The sequence below is a fragment of the Chrysemys picta genome, chromosome 8, assembly GCF_011386835.1.
Source record: "Chrysemys picta bellii isolate R12L10 chromosome 8, ASM1138683v2, whole genome shotgun sequence".
Taxonomy (NCBI): domain Eukaryota; kingdom Metazoa; phylum Chordata; order Testudines; family Emydidae; genus Chrysemys; species Chrysemys picta.
Window position 1 is genome coordinate 93,192,114 of NC_088798.1, and position 15,868 is coordinate 93,207,981.

The window sequence follows — 15,868 nt, forward strand, 5'->3', positions numbered from 1 at the left end:
GGCTTCTAACTGCATTTCACTGTTGAAATTTCAGATTCAAAAGAGATGAATAAAGGATGTCGCCATATTGCTCATCTGTCCATCTTATCTGGACCCTATGGCAATTCCTAAGAGAACACTGATCCATCCAATGGGTATCTTTCAGCTAGTGGTGGCAAGTGCCTGATCTTCAGAGGGAGGTAAAAGCACATATAGCGCATGTGACCAATGGCATAGTGTGAAGTGAGATCTGGTTATTCCGGAGGGGTGGGAGCAGGACAGCATTCCATATACCCAGGGTGTTGACAGCCATGATCAATATTCTGGGAACATCTCACTGCCCTGGAGCCAGGCAGTGGGCTTCTTGCATTATGTGGAGGAAAAATAGTCTAAGGCCTAAACTTTGGTCAAGTGAACTGTATGTAGGGTCAGGTGAACTGTATGTGTGGCCTGGAGGAAGGAGAAAGGGGGGGGGGAGAGTAAAAGGAGAAGGGTAGACAGAAATCATAAGAGCAGAACTAACTGTAGAAATTATAAAAGTAGAATTAACCTTTGTAACAGATTATGATTAATAGATGTCAGGTGACAGAGCAAGAAACCACAAAGGGCAAAACTAAGAAAAACAGGAAAACTTGTTTTGCTTTATTCCTTATATGGATGTAAAACTTTAAGGAAGTATATGTAATTTTTGTGGTTTTATCCTATATAATCTCTCGCATTTTATCTGTCGGGGGGGTTCGACTGCCTTGGCTGACTCCCCCATGCATGCATGTTTGATTAATCAATAAAGGAGCCTCAAGCTGTCTGATCCAAAATCAACAGTGTGGACAATTTTTGACAACAATTTGGGGGCTTGTCCGGGATCCACAGAAGACTTCCCCAGACCAGAGGACCATGGGCAATCTCCCACCAAACCTAGGGCCCATCTGAGAGGTAAGAGACCTTTTGAAATCTCTGGAGTGGGTTTTGGTGGAGGATCTGCCCGTAGGCTCAGGGTTGGGTGAGTTGCACGCTGGATCTGAACCTTTTGCTGACAGACACACATAATTTTCCACAACAATTATATCCCCCCCCCCCATGATGAGCAGATATCAGATTACCCACTAGACCACTCCCTCTACAAATATGTTATTTCACATAAGGAAATCAGACCTGAAAAGGGGTACGACATAGTTACTGGGGAAGATCCCAACTCTTCCAGTGACCAATGACATCCCCCTGAGCCAGCCTTCGTGGTACTTCCCGAAAACACGAACACCTTCTCCCTTCTGCAAATCCAGCTCCTCCGGTCCATGAGCAGTGTAGGAGTGTAGAGCGACGCACCTGGTGATACACAGGAAATTAGAGAAGCGCAGACACGCACTATGGAAAAGTAGCCTCCCCCGCATGCCGTAAGGATAGGAGATGACACAACAATCCTGTTTCTAATCATTCTGGGAGCTGATGCTGTTGGTTCTATGTGAGCAGAGCCTATTGCCTGAAGCATCTTCATATGGCACTCGCATCATATAGCTGGGTGCTGTCATGAATGTGGAAAGGCTTTGTAGGAAGGAAACTGCTTACATCTTAAGGCCAGGGGGGATCTGAATAAAAGAAAAGCTGCCAGGAATGAAGAATGAAGCAGTCTTTGTCAACTTTTTTTGACCTAGTCCTGTCAGTCTAAGCCAAAGGGGCCCAGCAAGTACTGGGGAGGGAGGGAGGCTGTTTTTGTTCTCAAACCGTGAATACTCCACTGAAATAACCAATTAGGGACTGAGTTATGCCTCTTCCAAAGCAGAGCAGCACTAGAGCGCAGGTGAGGTGCACCACCCAAAAGACTGTGTCAAAGAGGCATTATATCTTTGAAAGGTACAATGGGATCAGTAAGTGGTCAGCAGCAGGACTTGCTAACCTGGGTCATCCTGCCAGCATTTGTTGGTTATAATCTCACCCAGACACATCCAAAGGGACTGTGAGCTCCATAGAAAGCATTAGCCAGATACCCCCCCCCATCTACTTTGCTTTCTCCAGCATGTACTGCTGAGTTATCGCTGTCTCCTGTACAAGTGTTTGGGGGCTCCCTGCACCCTGTCTCTCCTGCTTAGCAAACCTGGTCAGAGAGCTGTGTTTAAAAAACAAAACACCCCCCCCCCCCAATTCCAGTTGTGTAATGAGATTGCTTGTTCTCAGCAGGGGGCCTCATGAGACAGAATGGAAAAAAAATAAGGAAAACAAAACATCAAAAATCTCATCCACCTGTTTTTCAATTTTACCCCTTTCCCAGGGCCCTATGGCTTTTATTTATTTATTTATTTATTTATTTTAAAAGAACTTTTTTGTCTGTCTCCAAGGAGACACATTTTATCTAATTGCATTGGTTTTTTTTCTCCCAGGTGGGATGTCTGTTCTCAAATATTAATCTGAGTAGCAGATGCTACAGCAACTATCATCCCCTCAAAACCAAGTGTTACTGAAAAAAGGAGACTGTCAAGGACTTTTTGCTAGTTCTTAAAAGCAATTGTTCTCTCTGTGTTGGTCATAACAACCATTTGGAAGTTTGAAATTGAAATGTCTTTCCTTATAAGAGGATTTTTCTTTCTGTTATTTGTGCAGACCTGCTCTAACTCCCCAGTGGTTTATTATTTTTTTTAATTGAAGTACCGCTCTTAGGTGGTAGCTTGCACTCATGCTAGTTTGTTACTGTAGGTTCTGAGCAATGAACTGTCCAAATTAGGGACCCAATCCTACTAACACTTCAAAATGGCCCTAATTCTGCAAATTCTTCCACATGTGCTTAATTGCAACCCCTTGTATACTCCCATTTCAGGTCATTAGGATTACTCATGGATCTAAAGTAAGCCATGTGTGTAAATCTTTGAAGGATCAGGGCCTGTGTATGTAAGTTTATGCATGAGAATAACTCAAGTTATACACCTTACTAATATGTATTTATCTTTGCAGGATCAGGATCTAGATTTTTTCATTATAGATGTGCTCATGAGAAGTAGACTGCATTCATGCTCGTTTGTTCTTGTAGGGTTGCTTATCATGAGAGCTAGGCTGCTGATTCTTGTCCAGGAGACAGACAAACAAAACACTGTAATATATTTATTTGCAAATTTTAACTCTACATGTATTTTTCTTTGAATTATTTGTTTTAAAAATCAATTAACTTTTAAATAGTTTCTTAGTTAAATTTAAAGAGCATTTCAGTTCACTTTTAAAGAATTTGGTTTGAAAATGTAGAAACACATCAGTAATTCAATGGGCATCGGAAAGAGAGAAACAATCAGAAAGGTAGGAAAAAAACAGTGTGAGGATTGTAGTAACTGAAATCTGAAGATCATACTAATTTAAATTGAGCAAAAGCACTCAGAATCTATGAAAAGCCCTTGTGTGCTGCCAATATTCTATCTATATTTTTCTACTGCTCTATGTCCTTTCACTTCCCTAAGAGTCAGGCTGTGAGTTCAAGAGTTTTACTAGGGCTCAGTGATCTGATGGCTAGAATGCATAAGAAAGAACTATGATTCCAAAGAATCGCAGCTTCTAATTGGGTTTTAGCTCCTCATCGGTATGTGACTTCAGGAAATCACTTAGTGTCCATTCTGCCTTGGCTGGGTAACCCCCAGAAGCCCCACTGAAAATGAGGCGCCATATATCAAGATGGGATTTCACAGATCAAGCTCCACGCCACCCTCTGAAACAAAAGCAAAAAAGTTTCAATACTCATACGTACATATTAGCTGATATGTGTTGCTGAAGATGGGGAAGGGTGACGATGGCAGTTGAGTGCCCCAGGGATCCTGGTGCAGTATAATAAGAAGCGCTGACCTACAATGAAAAATGGAACCAAAGTAAGTAGAATAATATGACCTTGAGTTTAGGCTCCCTCAGCCATCGGAACCCCACTGTGAAGAGTGTGAAATGACCCCACAATCATTTGCCACCAAAGCAAGGAAACATGCCATGTTCCACAAAAGTGTTCTGTTGCTTTATTATCCCGATGGCCTTGAATATCACAGAACGGTTTGTGTAGGGGCGGGGACAGATTGAATTCCAGCCCAGTTCAGTAGTGATTGCTACCATCTTTTCAGTGGACTGTTGTCTCAATTCATTTCCCAGTGGACAGGTTATCTACATTCCAGACCTCTTGTCTACACCACAGTAGATGCCCATGGGCAACCTTGCTGCCAGTCACAGAAGAGAGTCCAGAGGCTGCATGGGTCATGGAAACTTAAGCTACTACCCCTTCATCTCTCAAGGTGGCCTTTCTACATCAACGCTGACGCTGATGCACACAGGTGGATCAGTGAGGAGGAAGTTGCACTGTCACTGCGCATGCTATGCCATTCTGTGAGTAAAGAATGGTGTCTAATTTCAAGGGTTGTCAGCCCAGCACCTTTCACTAGCACCTATTGGACTTGCACTCACACACAGGGCCTGATTTTCCCCTGATTTACACTGGTTTTACAGCTGTTACTCCACTGACTTCAGGGGAGCTATTCCCCCTTATTTACCCTGGTGTAAGTAAGAGGATAATCAGCACCACATACTTTAAAATGGAGGCATAGTAGGATTTTGCCTAGTTTCGGAATTCAATACATCATCATTTTTTATTCAGTTCTCCAGCTTATGGGTGGCGCTAGTTCTGCCCTTAGTGCTACTGCTGCATGGCACAGAAAAATGGCCAGGTAGATACTTTCCCATTGCTGGCAAGGTGCCAAGCTACAGGCTTATAAAGAGGGTTAATCTTGTGTTTGTGGAGATTTTCAGCACACTGATTAAACAGGATAAACGTCATCTAACAGCCATGACTTTCAAATGTTATGTCTGAGCCCTAAATCTGTAATCAGGGCTGATCATATAAATATGAGATCCGCTCAAGGGCGGTGGAGTTCATTCCTCTTTTTGGGTTTTTTTCCCCCTCTTTCCTTTTGGATTAGTCCTACAACAGGGGGAGTCCTTGCTTCATTTGTTGGGACTGATATGCACTCCAGGCATGAAACCTAGAAGGGAAGAGGAGCTGGCAGGGGTTGACAAAATGTTATTTAAAATCACAAGTGTGATAATCAGGGGGAAGAATGTCACCTCAGTCAGGGGAGTGGGACTGTATAATTATAATTTCATTTACTAAACTCCAACCAAGTGTTTGGCTCTGTATGATACTCAAATGAGACAGTCCTTGTGGCAGGGAGCTTGCAGCAATAACAACAGTATTTATTAAATTATTATTATTATCTGGTATTTATAGGTTGCATATCATCCTAAGGGATCAAAAAGCATTTCATGCAAATACAAAGCTCCACTGACATGCAGCCACTTCTGGGGTGGCAGGTGATAACTATGTGGCACACAGCAAGCTGCAGAATAGTTTGGGAAGTGGGGTCTTCCAGAGGTCGTAATTCCACAAACGATGTGACTACTGTTGAGGGAACACTTCCTTCCTGCCACGTTCCCACTGTACCAATCACCCTAACACCCAGTTTGCACTTTTCTTGTGTGATTCTCATGTTGGGGCGAGGGGCCTGAATCTGTGACTGTTGTCAAAGCAATTATTGGTGGTCATGTTTAATACAAGTCCCTGCCAGAGCTGGGGCAAAAGTTCCTGCCTAGAGATTTCTAAACACTGCTGCTGCTTTCACCACTGATGTCAGGCTGCCTGTTTCATCTCCCACAAGACTAGCATTCCTGGAGGCTGTGCTGCCACAGAGTGACTGCTAGGAGATGGGCCACTATTCACAGTGTAAGTGAAAAGAAAGTCCAGGAGAAGGGAAAGAAGAAACCTTTATAAATCCCAACTTTCACCAGTTATCTATCAATCATACTGATGTAGCCCCATTACCATAGGATCTGAGTGCCTCTCAATCTTTAATGTATTTATCCTTACAACTTCCCAGTGATATTAGGGCTATGCTGTTATCCTCTCCTGGGGAACTGAAGCCCAGAGAAACTAACAGTACATCTGCACTGCAGTCAGAGGTGTGATTACAGTATGTATAGACATAACCAAGCTAGCTTTAATTTAACTAGCTCATATAGCAATAGCAGTAAACCCATAGCAGCACAGGCTAGCTGCCTGAGTACAGTATAGCCCATGCTGCTTCCTCTTCACTGCTATTGGTACCTGACCTAGCTACATTAAAACTAGCACAGGTATGTCTACAGGGGCTGCAATTACATCCCCCAATTGCAGGGCTGACATACTCTTAGTGACTTGCCTGTGGACATTCAGGAAGCTTTTATCAATAAATGGGTCACTGTCTCTTCCCTGCAATGCCCCTTGAAGAAAAAAGTCATGGGTTAAAGGGATACAAGCCCGTTAGCCAGAAAGATTATCTTATAAAGTAACTTATGATCTGTTTTCCTCTTTTCTCAGCTTCGCCGCTTTGGTGAGTAGAGCTGTATCTTTCTTAGCACTAGTCCTGAACAGTGTTAGGCTCACTCCTAATATTTATGGCATTGAAAAGTATTTCTGGTTCTTCCCTGTTTCCATGCCCCTAACCTGCCAACGTGAGAAATCCCGAGATTGTCATATGCTAAGGAATACAGTGGGATTCAACAAGCGCAGTAGAGGTTAGGTCCTTAAACTATCACAGTATTTAGCAGCCCACATTTTCTCTTGGTGTGAAGCATTTTGTATTCGACATGGGTTAAGGCAGGCATATTCCCACACATCCATTATCTGTAATTCTTGAACTTCCCACCCTCACGCCACCACACAGCAGCTACAAAAATGACACATTCCTCCCAGCTCTGAATCCCTCAATATCCTGCCTTTAAATATGATTCAGTAAAAACAGAGTAATCTTGTCGTGTCATATGTTGCATGGGAGGGTTTTGGATGATATAGAAAGATAGGCAGATATTGGCTCCTCTTGAGAAGAATGTCAAGATTTATTGACTGAAGAGTTAACAGGGGGGAGGGATAGCTCAGTGGTTTGAGCATTGGCCTGCTAAACCCAGGGTTGTGAATTCAACCCTTGAGTGGGCTACTTAGGGAGCTTGGGCAAAATCAGTACTTGGTCCTGCTAGTGAAGGCATGGGGCTGGACTCAATGACCTTTCAAGGTCCCTTACAGTTCTAGGAGATAGGATATCTCCATTAATTTTATTTAAGCCAAGTTCGCTCAAGGGACAATGCATTTTGCTAGTCCTCAGATGTTTTGTTCCAGATGTTCTGAATATTTTCACCAGAGAGCTCTCTCCTATTATGGTCATGAATTTCTTAAAGTGTAAACATTTTGTTTTTTTTCTTTGAGGTGACTTGCTAAGAAAGGATGAAATTACAGGGCCAGGAAAAAAACCAACAACCCTACAGTTGGCTTCTGATAAGCCAGTCAAGAGCAATGTCAGGTGTCAGCCTGCAGCAGATCCAGCCTCCCGGCAACCCAAAGGAGTGCGGGTGGCCCTGATGGAAGCTGTCTGATGGACTGTGCTACCTGATTGGCTGCTGATTCCTGCAACCTGATATTTAAACTCTGCAGCAGCAGTCCATGCTTGGTGTCCCCTTCAGGTTTCATTTGTTTGTTTGACTTTCACACCTGCCTCTGTTACATTTTTGGTTGTCCCCCATAATTATTTGAGTTCCGGTTCTTTAGCAATGGGCGGGCTTTTGCCTGCCTGCTTCCTGGAACCCAATAGGAGCAGCAGAGTCCAGTGGCTTCTCAACACATTCCTAGACAACAGCTGCACTTGGTCCACTGTCTCTAGCCTTGCTCCAGCCTGTGCCTGCTCCAGCCCCCAGCAACTTCCTGACTTCTGATACCCAGCCAAGACCCTCGGCTCCATTTTCTGACTGCGACTCTGACTTTGGCTTAGGCTTTAGTCTCTGACTCCCAGCTATGACCCTTGGCTTCGCTCCAGAATCTGCCACATATGGCTTCAATGATAAATGGCAGACTGGACTCTTGCTTCAGCCACTAGGCCAGACTGCCCATGACTTGGTTGCTGACGGTCTGAGAAGCTCAAAAGATTGAACAAGGGGGGGTACAGGGCTGGTGCAAGGATATTTTGCACCCTAGGCGAAACTTCCACCTTGCACCCCCCTTCCTCTCCCTTTCCCCCGGAGCATCGCTTATTATAAGCTTTCAAAAATGAATACTGCATAACGTGGCATTGTTCATTAGAATTAATACACGTTCGGCTTGAAAATTTATTAATTTCATTATTTAGTCTACATATTTAATGAAAATAAATGGCCTTGTGTCTCCTGCATGTGGCTAGAGTCCCTCCTGCCCTCACCCCCAATGGATCTGGAAAGGGCTGTTTTGGGGATCAGAGCACAGAGCTGGGAGTGGCTTCTATTCTCCACCCTGGCACCAACTCCCTGGATGACTTCAGGCAAGTTACTTCCCCATTCTGGGCTTCAGCTCCCCCCAACGCTAAGGTATGAAATGGTTCCTTGCTCCTGGGCTGGAAAGTGCAATGCAGGTGGGAGGGGGTATCTGAAGGCCTGTCTTCCCCACAGGTATGAGGTGAGGACAGAGTTCCAGCCTCCGCCATGACCGTCCTGGTTGCTTTACTCTGCCCCACGCCAATCACTGCTGAAGCCCCTTACTCAGAGAGCTCTGGCCCAGGGCAGAGGTGTCTGTGTCATTCTGGGCCTGATTTTCAGAGATGCTGAGCACCTGTGGTTCCCCCAATGTCTGTGGGAACTCCAGGGTTCTCAGTACTTCTGAAACTCAGGGCAATTTATTTCAAATGCTGGGCCAGGACTGAGCCTGCAAAGGCAGGTCTATATACACCCCTCAATCCACAGCAGACCTCCCATCAATAACAACACAAGCAATCAGGAGAATGATGAGGGGCAGTTGGCCCAATGCTGGGAATGGGGAGGATATGGCCCTAATGTGGTCACTAAACTTCTACCTAGTAAAGTTACTGGTGCATCTGCTGTCATTCAGTGGGAGAACTAAAATCTCTTGGGTGCTGCAGCCTGCCCAGGTTCAGCTGCACTTAACCTGAGTTGCTCGCACACTTGCAGTGGTTGTGCACCACGCAACTGGTCACCCATATTACATGAAAATCTGGCTCGGACGGTGTTGTAATTAGACTTAACAGTTACTGCCACATTTCCTAGAGCTGTTGTCCCAGGCTGGCTGCAGACTCAGGCAGACAGAACTGTGTCGGCTAGACGCCCATCACCTTTGGAAGATTTTCCTTGTAGCCATAAGGGCTTGATTCAGAGTAGCAGCCGTGTTAGTCTGTATCCGCAAAAAGAACAGGAGTACTTGTGGCACCTTAGAGACTAACAGATTTATTAGAGCATAAGCTTTCGTGATGCATATGCATCCGAAGAAGTGGGCTGTAGTCCACGAACGCTTATGCTCTAATAAATCTGTTAGTCTCTAAGGTGCCACAAGTACTCCTGTTCTTTTTATAAGGGCTTGAGACAGCCGTGTTTCTTCACTGAAAACTTGCAGTGTGCTGAATCCCAGACGGATACCTTGTGTGGGCAGGTGCAGAGCTCAGGGCTTGAAGGCCTCTGGTCTAATGGTCTGAGCCAGTGCAGAACAAGGAGCCTCGATCTCCTGTCAAAGCAGGACTCCGACAATGACTCCCCGGGTGACTTTGGGCAAGTCACGTCCCTGTTCTCTGCCTCAGTTTCCCCCAAAATGGGGCTCTATTTACCTGCTCCACAGGGCTGCAGGAATGGATGGAGATGAAGCCTTGGAAGGTGGCACGTGCTGAGGACGGTTACACTTTTGCAGCTCTTTAACCCTGTATCCTCTGACAGGGCCATGATCCACCCCTGCAGGTGGACTGGTGGCCACAGTCTGCTCTTCCTTTCCCCCACCCTCGTCCCCCCTCCTGCCGCTGCATTGCTGTCAATAGGGCCAGCTGCAGGCGGGGTAATGTCACCTGCTCCGATCTGCAGCCCTTGGGCAGCAGCCACTGCTGCGGCAGGGGGTCCGGGATTGCCAGAGCCGGAGGGAGCGGGTTAGAGAGCGATGCGGCAGCTCAGGGGCTCAGAGAGGAGGCGGCAGCTCCAGGCTGACGGGGGTGTGGTGGGCAGGCAGTGATGTGGGGCGTGGCGGAGGGAAGTGGCAGGGCCCGCAGTTACAGAGGATGCCTGCAGAGGTAGGTGCTAACACGGCTGCGAGCGGCCCATCCCCCCGCTGGGAGCAATAGTGTAAAAAAAAAAAAATTTGTGGGCACCACTTTTTGGTGCCCCCAAATCTTGGCACCCTAGGCAGCTGCCTAGTTCGCCTAGTGGGCCCTAGGTGGGTAAGTGTCTGGACTTCCCTTCAGATGGATTCTGAAGAGGCAACTGTGCTCCTGCTGAACATTGTGGGATCTTGCAGACCCTACAGGCCCAGGTTATGGCCTTGCAGCCCTGTGGGCTGAAGTCATCCTGCCAGTGGCAGCCATACTGGCTTCTAGGGAGTCAGAGATTCCAATCCCGGATAAGTTTGCTGGGTACCATAACAAGTTCCGTGCAATGCTGGCTCCTGTTCATGCTTCCGCCCCAGTTGTTCTCCACTGACCAGACCCGAGTAGGACTTATTCTTAGTCTGCTAACTGGGGAGGCCTTGGCCTGCGCGTCTTCCCTCCTGGAGACTTCGAGACCCCTGCTGGGACAGTTTCAAGTGTTTGTCTGAGCGACGGCAATTGTGTTTGATGATCCAAATTGCACACGATCCACCAAGAACCTGCTTCGGGGGCTGCGTCAGGAAAATAGGTTGGTCACCAAGCTTGTTGCAGAATTCTAGCAGCAAACGCTAAATGGAATGAGGTGGAACAGCACTATCATTTCCGACATGCCCTAAGTGAGCAAATCAAGGCTGAGTTGGCATGGGTGGAGCCACCATCCATCCTGGATGTCTTGGTCAAGTTGATTGGTCAAGGTACCCATGACCCCCTGACCTATCTCCTGGAGAGAGAGTCGAGTTCCCAGTCCCCTTTCACGTTCTCATTACAGCAGATCAGCTGGGTTTGGCCTTGCCTCTGATTCAGAGAAGGGCTGGCATCATGCCTTGGGGCTATGCCTGTACTGTGGGGAATTTGAACACTACACTTCGGGATGCCCTGCTAGGAATCCAGCTGTGTCTTGACTAGAAAGACTCCAGGCCTCAGCCCTGAGAAGGGGGTCTGGCTGAGCCTGTGTTTTCCCCCTCTTCCCCCCTCACTCCACGAACTTGTACCCCAGCTGTGGAGGGACACCATGCTAGTGCCCTCCAACTCCCTCTCTGGCTACAACATCCCACCATATCCGAGGTCGAGCTGAGGAGGCTTGTGGACTTCAGGGGCCTCCAACAATTTCATGGACTTAGACTTTGCTCAGGATCACAACATTCCAACTCAGTGCAAGAGCACCCCTGATTTGGTGGAATCTGTTGATGGATACCTCTTCTCCTCTGCCTGGTTACTCATCAAACAGCACCCTTGATGGTTACCATGCTCTAGGGTCACCAGGAGGTTTTACAGTTTGGTCTGATCTGTGCACCTCACTCCCCTGTCATCCTTGACATTCCCTGGCTCATCACCCATAATCCATGCATCCATTGGGGGCCAGGCACGGTATGCTTCACATCAAGACTCTGCTGACAACTTTGCCTCCCAAAATCATGTGCTGGACCAGAAGCCCCAGTAATCTTTGCCATCTACCTGAGAATTCAGAGACTGAAGGAGGTACACTGAAAGTGACTGCTGTCATCTCTGTGACCCCCTTGATAGCGTCCAGAGTCCTGGTGAAATATCAAGATTACTCTATTTTTGATAAAAAATAGGACAGATACTTTGCTGCCCCCATCACAGTTATGATTGTCCAACTGACCTGCAATCTGGAGCTGAGATCCCCTTTGGCCACATATACTCCCTCACAGAACTTGAACTCCAGATGCTCTAGGAGTACGGCTGCAAGAACCTAGAGAAGGGGCTTATTCGCCCCTCCACCTATCCGATGGGACTGCCAATCTTCTCTGTGGCAAAGAATGCTGGCTCCTTATGCTCTTGTGTTGACTCTCAAGCTCTGAACAAAATGACAGTCTGAAAACGCTTCCCCCTGCCACTCATTAACAAACTCTTTGAGAGGCTTCACTTGACCAAGATTTTTATTAAGTTGGATCTTCATGGGACCTACAACCTTATCCAAATCAGGGAAGGCACTGATACCTGCACCTGACATGGACATTTTGACTATTTAGTTATGCCGTTTGGGTTATGTAACCGTTCGGTGACATTTGAGCACTTCATCAAAGATATCTCAGTGACATATTGGATCGGTTTGTGGTTATTTATTTGGATGATATTGGTTTTTTTTCTGAAAATCAGGCACTGCATGAGTAATGTGTGCCACGTTCTGTCAAAACCATCTTTATGCCAAACTGGAGAAATGTGAGTTTGACAAAGACACAGTTGAGTTCCGTGGATACATCATTTCCCCCAAAAGGCTAACAATGGATCCACAGAAGGTATCTGCCATTTCTGGGTGGAATGCTCCAAACGACAAGAGATGTTCAGTGATTTCTTGGGTTTTCCAATTTTTATAGGCATTTTACCAAAGGATTCTCTCACCTACTTGCCCCGATAACTGTGCCGTTTCAAAGGGAGTCCACTTCATCTTGTCACCAGAGGCAAAGTTCACATTTGATCAGCCACAAATATCTGTTACCTCTGCTACCATTCTTGTGCATCCAGATCATGCCAAGTTCTTCACCATTGAGGTAGATGCTTTGAATTTTCCCACCAGAGCTGTTATGTCGCAACATACTGGCTCTCATAACCAACCCCCTCCCCCCACATATCTTTTATTCACAAAAGCTAACCTCCACTGAGAAGAATTCTGATATCTGGGACAAAGAGTTACTTGTGATAAAGGCAGCTTTTGAAATGTAGAGACACCTAGAAAGAGCTCAGTTCAGGTCCTTACTGACCACAAGAATCTGAAATATCTTCAGACTGCTTGTAACCTTAACCACCAACAGATCTTCTGGTCACTTTTCTTTGCCAGATTTGATTTTTGTTGTCACCTACCATCCTGGATCACAGAATGAGAAGGCCCTGTCCTACCAGGATAAATACATAGCTCCCTTGGCTACCATTTTACACCTGTCAAATTTTTATTCCAGGGACAGCAACCAGGGACTGGATATTCCTTACCTGGTCCCTGCTTCCCCATGACCTCCAGGCTATTAAGATCTGTCAGATCCTAGATGCACCTAACCTTGTGCCCAGCTCAGGGTTTCATTTGAAAGATGGTTTGCTTTATTGAGGAAGGTGCCTTTATATCTCAGAAGGCCAGCCCAGACTCGAGGTGTTAAAGATGTGTCATGATATGCCAATTGCTGGCCATTTTGGCTACTTCAAAACCTGAGACCAGTGTTAGGGAATTTCTGGTGGCTAAGATTGAGTACTGATAAGAGGTTCATTAATTCATACGATCTGTGCTGTCAGAGCAAGTGCCCATATGCCAAACCACTCAGCCTTCTTCAGTCTTTGACTACCTCATTTCAACCCTGGTCCTTGATATCCTTGGTCTTCATCACAGAGCAACCCTGCTCCCTTGTCACTGTCGATCTCCTCACCAAGATGGCACACTTTATTTCTGTTCATTCCCTCCCAACCGCCCAGGAAATAGCCTGCCTTTTTCTAGGTCATGTTTTTCAGCTCCTTGGGCTGCCAACTTGAGTAGTGGCAGGTCGAGGTTCACAATTCACTTCCCATTTTTGGCACAAACTCTGCAAACTCTTAGAAATGGAATTGCTTACCTCCTCAGCCTATCACCTGCAGACCAACGGGCAGACAGAACGAGTGAACCAGGTCCTCGAGCAATACCTCTGTCACTTTCTCAGTTATCATTAAGATGACAGGGTCATCCTCTTCCCATAGGCAGAGTTGGCGTACAACAATTCCACCCATGCAGCCACCCGACATAGAACGGGCTATGCAAACGATGGTTTCCACCCTTGACTACATTCAGCTGCACCCCCCCCAGGGTCCCAAGTTGCTGCAGCAGCAGATCTAGTTGCCCACCTTCACCAGGTCCACCAAGAGCTTAATGAATACCTTGAAGCCTCCAAGGAGGCATACAAACCTCATGCTGATTGAAAATGCCAAGCCACACCAACTCTATATGTAGGAGATAAAGTCTGGCTGTCCTCCCAACACCTAAAATCCACCAGTCCCATAGCCAGATTGGACCATTAATACCCAGGCCCATTTAAGATCCTGGAACAAATTAACCCTATAGCATTTAGGCTCCAGTTGCTGCAATCCTTGAAGGTACACCCGGTTTTCCATGTGTCCCTTTCGAATCCTTATGTAGAAAATCCCTTTCCCGGCTGTTCTGCTCCACCAGCACCTGACAGATGTCTAGGGCCAAGAGGAGTACAAGGGCTGGTAAATTCTAGCGAGTTTGAGACAAACTCCATTATTTGGTGAACTGGGATGGCTATGGGCCAAAAGGGGAGTCATAGGAGCTGTAGAAAAAGTTCATGCTCCAGAACTCATATGTGCCTTCCATCAGAAATACCCCCCAAAACCAGGTCCTATGGTCCTCAGAAGACACCCTTGAAGTGAGGGAGGGTATTGTCAGGGGCCAGCCTGCCGCAGAGCTAGTCTCCTGGGAACCCAGTGAGCACAGCTGGTCCTGATAGAAACAGTCTGACTGTACCACCTGATTTGCTGCAGACACCTGCAGCGTGATACCAAGCCTTGCTAGCAGCAGCAGCAGTCCAGTGGCTGCTCAATGCTTTCCTAGCCTCCAGCTACACTCAGTTCTGCCCCTGCTTCCACTGTCTCTAGTCTTGCTCCTGCTCCAGCTCTTCAGCTCCTTCCTGACCTCTGACACCCGCCTCAGACCCTTGGCTCCATCTTCTGACAGCGATTCCAGCTAACCCTGGAGCTAAGGCTTTAGTTTCTGACTCCTGGCTATGACCCTTGGCTTTGTTAATGGAGCTACTCCATCTAGATTCAGCTCTAACTGGTAGGCTAGATTCTTGCTCCAACAAGACCGGCTGATAGCTGGCAAGTAAGATATTTGCATATGTTAGAGGACTTTAATAGTTGTCATTGCCCTAAGCCACAGCTAGTCAAGATGCAGTAACTTACGTATGTGATCTGACTAATAGGAAACCAACCTCAGAACTGTTCACCTTTGAGGGAGTAATAAAAACGTACTGATTCACCATCTGGCTATTTTTCAGCATTCATAAGCCAAACTTCTTTCTTGTATGTAAGCAATTTTTATTTCCTTCTTACTTATTTGCATATTTCCACCTTTTCCAAGTTCTGTATGCATTTTGTATTTAATTTTTAGCTCTGCCTCACTTAAATGGTAATGGTGTGGACAAAACTCCCTTTCTCATGTAGGGGTAAGAGGCAAACACTTACTTGTGTGAGGGAAAGGGTTTTGGGGGCAAATTCCATTCTCTGTTATACCCCATTGGCTTAAGAAGTGCCAGTACACTGTGGCATTGCCTGCCTGTAATTGAGAGCAGCATTTTGCCTGCTATTTGTAACAACCCAGAGCTTAAACATATTAACCCTTTAAGAGCGCTGTGCTTAACAGGAGGAAGCAGGAAATGGTGTTGAAATAGTGGAATCTGGAGAAAGCAGGTTATTACTGCCCTGTTCACCTTCAATCTTGGGGTCTGCTTGAACCCCAAGGTGTTTCAACCTGGTTACCTTGTGCTTGCATGAGCTGCAGGAGTATGCTAGTATGCTATTGGCAGGTAACTCATATCCAGCTGTCTGTTAGTGTGCCTGTGTTGGGATATCCTCCATGGGCTCCCATTTGTCACATGCTGCTTGATAAACAGGTCTGAGGAGACGAAACTTTAGAACAGAGCCGATTAATTCTAATTTGGGAAGGAACAGGCTGTGGATGGGGGTCATCAACCCAAGAGGCTATGTCACTAATTTTTCTTATCAGTGTTTGTCTCAGAGCCAGTGCAGTCTGCTAAACC

General features: G+C 46.3%; 1 protein-coding gene across 4 annotated transcripts in view; it reads right to left on the bottom strand.

Moving 5' to 3' along the window:
• Positions 1 to 15,868, bottom strand: part of SH3RF2 (SH3 domain containing ring finger 2) — an 84,969-nt gene that overhangs the window by 14,089 nt on the left and 55,012 nt on the right. For all 4 annotated transcript variants that reach the window (XM_005310451.5, XM_042850859.2, XM_042850860.2 and 1 more), the window contains 2 exons: positions 3,698 to 3,792; positions 1,132 to 1,302 (listed from right to left, as the gene is read on the bottom strand). In XM_005310451.5, coding sequence (XP_005310508.2) covers positions 1,132 to 1,302; positions 3,698 to 3,792 — 266 coding nt within the window. The remainder of the gene's footprint in view (positions 1 to 1,131; positions 1,303 to 3,697; positions 3,793 to 15,868) is intronic.